Below are 6,863 nucleotides of genomic sequence, written 5' to 3'. Positions count from 1 at the left end.
TTCAGAGGGGTCCTTTTATTAGCAAAGAGAGGGGGAAAGCCCCGCGCGTGTCCAGGTACCAGCTGGAAACGGCTCCGGCGTTCACCGGGGCTCCGCAGAGCTCAGTGCAAGAGTGCGAGGCCGCCGTCTGCCGCCACCGCCGCCGCCGCTGCTGCTGCTGCTGCTGCTGCTGCTGCTCTTTGAAAATAAAGAGGAGGGCACGAGGCGGGCAGCTCCGCTGGTGGCCCCAGGAGGGAACCGACGGCTCTTCCTATGAGGATACGGCCCCATCGCGTTCCCCGCGGGTCCCAGTAGCGGCCGGCGGGCAGTCCTGGCGCTGGAGGTCAGCCGCCGCGGTGCGAGGAGGCCGAGCGGGGCTGGGGGAAGAGGCAGAGACGCTGCGTGATGAGCGGCACCTCTCGTGCGTGCCCAGCGCCCGGCCCCGGGCTCCGGGGGCACCTCCGCGGGGCCCCCCCGGGCTCTGTCCCCCAGCGCTCGCTCACCTGGAGGCCGCGGCAGGTTCACCAGCTGGGCTGCCCGTCGCCGGGGCTGATCTGCTCCAGGATCTGGCTGTACCTGCGCGTGAGGGCGTTGGTGTCCCTGGTGAGGTGGGTGAGGACCTGCTGCAAGCCGGCCAGGTGGTGGGACAGGCGCTCCTCCAGGCGAGCGTCCACGGCGGCGGCATCTGCGTCGGCGTCGCCGTCGGCATCCCCGCCGGGGCTCGGGTCGGTGACGGAGGCCAGGCCTCGCTCCACCACGGGCTTGATGGCCTTGAGGAGCTGGTAGCGCTCGTACAGGTCCGCGGGGCCGCCCTCGTGCGGGGCCGCCCCGTCCTGGTCCTGCTGCGGGAAGACCCCTCGCAGCAGGCTGGGGAACATCACCTCCTGCTCCATCTTCTGGGTGGCCGAGAAGTACTGCTCCATGGCCCCGAGCGCCTCTGCCACTGCTCCCCGGGTGTCCTGCCGCTGCCCGGCCCCGCAGAGGCTTTTTATGGGGCCGGGCACGGCCCCGCTCTGCTCTCCTCTCCTCCCCTCTGCTTCCTCCTACCCCGGCCGGGCTGGGCACCACGGGGCCGGGCTTGGCTCCAGCTCCGTGTCCCTGGCTCTGCCCGCGCGTGGCCTTGGCCCCAGCTGGCCCCCAGTGCCGCTGAGTCCCCGGGGGTGCAGGGAGCCAGACAGAGAGGAGGGGAGGTGCTGTGCGGCCTCTGTCTGAAGATTTCCTGTCCCTCAAGCTGTGCCCGCTCCCTCCCGTCCCGTCCCTGGGTCCCCCTGGGAAGAGCCGGGCTCCATCCGCCCACCTCTCCCCCGCCAGCTCTTTGGTGCCTCCACGGGCGCCCCTGAGCCTCCTCTCGTCCGGGCTGAGCAGAGGCCTCCCCCTCAGCCTCACCGTGCCTGGAGGCCGCTCCGGTCCCTTCACCTCCTCCGGGGCCCTGGGCTGGACTCACGGCCACGTTCGTCCTGCCCTGGGGAGCCCTGGGCGGGGGCCGGCCGCAGGATGTGTCCCACCAGGAGCAGGGATCCCCTCCCTCGCCCTGCTGGTGCGGCTCCTCTGAAGGCAGCCCGGGCGGCCGGAGGCTGTCTGCTGGTGGGGTGGCTTTGGCTGGGACTTGGTGGCCGCGCCGTGTCCCTGGCTCTGCTCCCCCAGCCCCAACGGCGGTGCTGCCCGGGGGGACGTCACCTCTGTCCCCGTGCCTGTCCCCCGCCGCCCCGTCGGTGCTGCGGGTGTTGAGCAAGGCCCTGACGCAGCCACCGGCACAGAGGTGACGGCAGACGCCAGAGGCCTCGGCGTCGCACGCAAAATCCCCCCGGGGGTCCCAGGGACGTGGTGCCAGCCGGCAGCCAGGCACCGGGGGAGCCCAGAAACGTCCTCTCGCACGGGGCTGTCCCACAGCGAGCTGGGACGGGGACGGGGACCTGGCCTCCTGGCCGCTGGCCTCTCCCAAATGCGGGCTGGGTTTGGGCATGGAGGGGACGTTGCTGGTTGTTCCCAGCCTGCCCGAGGGACCCAGCGCGTCCCTCAGGTGAATGGGGTGCTGCCACCCCATGCACGGGCCTCTGGGCCACCACGGAGCCGCTGGGACAGGCAGGGCATCGCCGCGCTCCCGGGGCAGAGGGACGCACAGCAGGACGCTGCCTCCTGCTCCCCACTTCTGGGCTGAGCGTCGTCCTCCTGGGCTGCTGCGGGGCTGGGGGCAGCGGATGGGGGCAGCGGGGGCTCAGCAGCCCAAGGCTGGTCCCCAGCACCACATCGGGTCCCCACGTGGTGGTGGTGCTGCTCGCGGGGCGCACCGAGGGGGCACAGACAACTCAGAGCTCGAACCAGGGCTGAAGTTCTGCTGAAATCCCACCGGGAGCACGACCGGCGGCATTGCCCGGCGCTTGCAAAAGGGCCAAAGGCCAGGCTGCCAGGGAGTGTGGCAACCGGCTCCTATTTTGGGATCGGCCGCGGGGTCCTTTGGCCCTTTTGCAACCCTCGCTGGTGGCAGCTCTCCCCCGCATGTACACCGCGGGACACTCAGCGCCACGGACAGCACACGCCGGGGACCCATGGCTGCCCCCACCTCTTCCCGTCGTGTCCCTAAACGACCAGGGGCTGGTACTCCAAGGTACGGGATCCCCGAGGGGCTGGTGGTGTCGGGCAGCTGCGGGTCCCTGTGGTGCCAGCCCTGCTCCAGCAGGGCCACCCCGAGCAGGGGGCCCGGCCCCACGTCCAGGCGGCTGCTGGAGATCCCCACACCAGACTTTCACCGCTGGCTGCTACCTTGTGGTACCCGGCGTGCTGGTGCCTGTACGCTGACACAGACAGGGTGGGGAATGCACAAAATGAGTTAGAAATTGTGTTTTCAGCTGTAGTGCTACGGTCTTATTTGTACGACAAATGCATGGCAGGATGGCTCCCGTGACTGGAGCACTGCCCGTGTCCTAAAATAGGCTCTTTGGGAAGGGTAGGCTGGGGAGACAAGGAGGTGTCACCCTCTGTCCGTGACCAGCAGGAGTGCATGGAGGACAGGGTTAGGTGGCTTTACGGTGAGGTTTTGCTGTGGGCTGCTTGACCGGGTAGAACAAAGAGGTGAGGCTCTCTACGGACAGGTTGGAGCAGCCTCGTGTTCCCAGGGCCTGGTCCCTGTGGAGAACAACATTGCAGGGGCAATGTCGCAGGGCATAAGCAGTCCAGAAGGTTCCTGGATCGTGGCGGTGATAACTTCCAAGTGACAGAGGAGATAATGAGGAGAAATGCTCTGCGGGACTTCCTTCTCACCAGCGACGAGGGATTTGTTGGGAATGGGAAGGTCAAAGGCAGCCTTGGCTGCGGCGCCCATGAGGTGGTGAAGTTCAGGATCCTTAGGGCAGTGAGCAGGGTGCCCGGCAAGCTCACCTCCCGGACCGCAGGAGGGCTGGCTTTGACGTCCTCAACGATCTGCTTGGTGGACTCCCATGGCGTAAGGCCCCGGAGGGAAGAGGGGGCCAAGAAAGCTGGTTAATATTCAAGGATCACCTTCTCCCAGCTCAGGAGTGGTTCACCCCAACACAGAGGAAATTAGGCCAAAAGGTCGGAACGTCTGCGAGGATGAACAAGGAGTTCCTGGACAAACTCAAACCCAAAAAAGAGGCCTACAGAGGGTGGAAGCAAGGATGGGTGGCCTGGGAGGGACGCAAAGACATTGTCCAAGCATCCAGGGATGTGTTTAGGAGAGCTAAAGCCCAAATGGAATTGAATCTGGCCAGGGATGTCAAGACAAGAAGGGCTTCTATAAGTATACTGGTGACAAAAGGAAGACTGGGGGAAATTTGTGCCCACTGTTGAACAAAAAGGGGGATCTGGTTACACGCGGCAGTGAGAAGGCCGAGGTCCCGAACGCCTTCTTCGCCTCAGTCAGGAAAGCCTGACCTTAAAGAATCCCAGCTCTCAGAAACCAAGGGGAAAAAAACGGAGCAAGGAAGAGGTACCCTTGGCGGAAATGGACCGAGTCACGAAATATTTGAGCAGACTGGACACAAACGAGTCCGTGGGCCCTCATAGGATGCACCCAGGAGTGCTGATGGAGCTGGCACGTGTCGCTGTGAGGCCACTCTCGATCATTTTTGATCAGTTACGGAGAGTAGGAGCAGTGACCGAAGACTGGAGGAACGCAAATGTCACTCCTAGCTTCAAGAAGGCCAAGAAGGAGGATCTGGGGAGTTAGAGGCTGCCCATCTTCACCTCAGTCCCTGGAAGGTGATGGAACAGCTCATCCTGGAAACCATTTCCAGGCACACGAAGGAGAAGAAAATGCTTAGGAGCAGCCAGCGTGGATTCACCAAGGGGAAGTGATGCCTGACCTACCTGAGAAGCTACAAAATGGAAAACACCAGCCTGATGGGTGAGGGGGGAGCAGTGGATTTTGTCTTCTTGGATTTCGGTAAGGCTTTGACACTGTCCCCCATAACATCCTCATGGAGAAGCCGCTGAGGTATGGGAAGGGTGAGAGGACAGCGAGGTGTTTCGAAAACTGGCTGAAAGGCTCGATCCAGAGAGAGGGGTCAGTGGTGCAAAGTCTAGCCGGAGGCTTAGACACACGTGGAGCAGCTGGTGGTCAGTGCAGGATCCAGCCTTGTTTGACAATTTCATTAATGATCTGGGCGATTCAGCAGATTGCATCCTCAGCAAGTTTGGAGATGACACGAAAACGGGAGGAGTGGCAGATCGGACAGAGGGCCATAGAGCCATCCAGAAGGACTTGGACAGGCTGGTGAGGTGGGCTGAGAAACGTCTCCTGGAGTTCAGTGAGGAGAAGCACAAAGCCCTGCACCTGGGGAGGAAGAGCCCCAGGCACCAGGACGTGCTGGGGACCCCAGCTGGGCAGGAACGGCCCTGGGGGTCCTGGTGGGCACCGGGTGGAACGGGAGGCAGCCACATGCCCTCGGCGCTCAGAGGCCTCGTGGTCTTCTGGGCTGCCTGGGGCAGAGCAGGGCCAGCAGGCCGAGGGAGGTGATCCTTCCCCTCTGCTCAGCGCTGCTGAGGCCACCCCTGCAGTGCTGGGCCCAGCGCTGGGCCCCCCAGCGCCACGGGGACCCGCAGCTGCCCGACCCCAGCAGCCACCCGGGTGCTGCAGGGGGACGTCCCTGCGGGCATTTCCCCGTCAGGAGCAGGAGGACGGGAGCTGTAGGAGGGGGAGGAGCTGGCAGGCAGAGCGAGGAAGGCTGCGCTCACCTCAGGCGTTGCATCTGGCTCAGGATCTTTGCTTGGCAGCTGGAGAGGCTCATGGAGCAGCAGGGTGGGAAGTGGACAAATGCAACTCCTACGGGCACGACGGGAAGAGGTGGGGGCAGCCATGGGTCCCCGGCGTGTGCTGTCCGTGGCGCTGAGTGTCCCGCGGTGTACATGCGGGGGAGAGCTGCCACCAGCGAGGGTTGCAAAAGGGCCAAAGGACCCCGCGGCCGATCCCAAAATAGGAGCCGGTTGCCACACTCCCTGGCAGCCTGGCCTTTGGCCCTTTTGCAAGCGCCGGGCAATGCCGCCGGTCGTGCTCCCGGTGGGATTTCAGCAGAACTTCAGCCCTGGTTCGAGCTCTGAGTTGTCTGTGCCCCCTCGGTGCGCCCCGCGAGCAGCACCACCACCACGTGGGGACCCGATGTGGTGCTGGGGACCAGCCTTGGGCTGCTGAGCCCCCGCTGCCCCCATCCGCTGCCCCCAGCCCCGCAGCAGCCCAGGAGGACGACGCTCAGCCCAGAAGTGGGGAGCAGGAGGCAGCGTCCTGCTGTGCGTCCCTCTGCCCCGGGAGCGCGGCGATGCCCTGCCTGTCCCAGCGGCTCCGTGGTGGCCCAGAGGCCCGTGCATGGGGTGGCAGCACCCCATTCACCTGAGGGACGCGCTGGGTCCCTCGGGCAGGCTGGGAACAACCAGCAACGTCCCCTCCATGCCCAAACCCAGCCCGCATTTGGGAGAGGCCAGCGGCCAGGAGGCCAGGTCCCCGTCCCCGTCCCAGCTCGCTGTGGGACAGCCCCGTGCGAGAGGACGTTTCTGGGCTCCCCCGGTGCCTGGCTGCCGGCTGGCACCACGTCCCTGGGACCCCCGGGGGGATTTTGCGTGCGACGCCGAGGCCTCTGGCGTCTGCCGTCACCTCTGTGCCGGTGGCTGCGTCAGGGCCTTGCTCAACACCCGCAGCACCGACGGGGCGGCGGGGGACAGGCACGGGGACAGAGGTGACGTCCCCCCGGGCAGCACCGCCGTTGGGGCTGGGGGAGCAGAGCCAGGGACACGGCGCGGCCACCAAGTCCCAGCCAAAGCCACCCCACCAGCAGACAGCCTCCGGCCGCCCGGGCTGCCTTCGGAGGAGCCGCACCAGCAGGGCGAGGGAGGGGATCCCTGCTCCTGGTGGGACACATCCTGCGGCCGGCCCCCGCCCAGGGCTCCCCAGGGCAGGACGAACGTGGCCGTGAGTCCAGCCCAGGACCCCGGAGGAGGTGAAGGGACCGGAGCGGCCTCCAGGCACGGTGAGGCTGAGGGGGAGGCCTCTGCTCAGCCGGGACAAGAGGAGGCTCAGGGGCGTCCGTGGAGGCACCAAAGAGCTGGCGGGGGAGAGGTGGGCGGATGGAGCCCGGCTCTTCCCAGGGGGACCCAGGGACGGGACGGGAGGGAGCGGGCACAGCTTGAGGGGCAGGAAATCTTCAGACAGAGGCCGCACAGCACCTCCCCTCCTCTCTGTCTGGCTCCCTGCACCCCCGGGGACTCGGCGGCACCGGGGGCCAGCTGGGGCCAAGGCCACGCGCGGGCAGAGCCAGGGACACGGAGCTGGAGCCAAGCCCGGCCCCGTGGTGCCCAGCCCGGCCGGGGTAGGAGGAAGCAGAGGGGAGGAGAGGAGAGCAGAGCGGGGCCGTGCCCGGCCCCATAAAAAGCCTCTGCGG

The 6,863-nt window shown here is 66.2% G+C and overlaps 1 protein-coding gene across 1 annotated transcript; it reads right to left on the bottom strand.

Annotated features, from left to right (window-relative positions):
* Positions 1-958, bottom strand: LOC310904389 (thyroid hormone-inducible hepatic protein-like). Its single transcript, XM_083849041.1, has 2 exons — positions 483-958; positions 1-356 (listed from the first exon to the last, which is right to left on the bottom strand). The coding sequence occupies exon 1, from the start codon at positions 900-902 to the stop codon at positions 501-503; it is 402 nt and encodes a 133-aa protein (XP_083705167.1). The 5' UTR covers positions 903-958; the 3' UTR covers positions 1-356; positions 483-500.
* Positions 959-6,863: the final 5,905 nt, after the last annotated feature.

Source organism: Anser anser, assembly GCF_964211835.1.
Source record: "Anser anser genome assembly, chromosome: 1".
NCBI classification, from domain to species: Eukaryota; Metazoa; Chordata; class Aves; order Anseriformes; family Anatidae; genus Anser; species Anser anser.
The sequence above is the reverse complement of the archived record's forward strand: the minus strand, read 5'-3'. Positions and strand labels throughout refer to the sequence as shown.

Bases quoted from the DNA above. Each gene is read 5' to 3' on its own strand.
- LOC310904389 (XM_083849041.1), bottom strand. From the start codon at position 902: ATGGAGCAGTACTTCTCGGCCACCCAGAAGATGGAGCAGGAGGTGATG.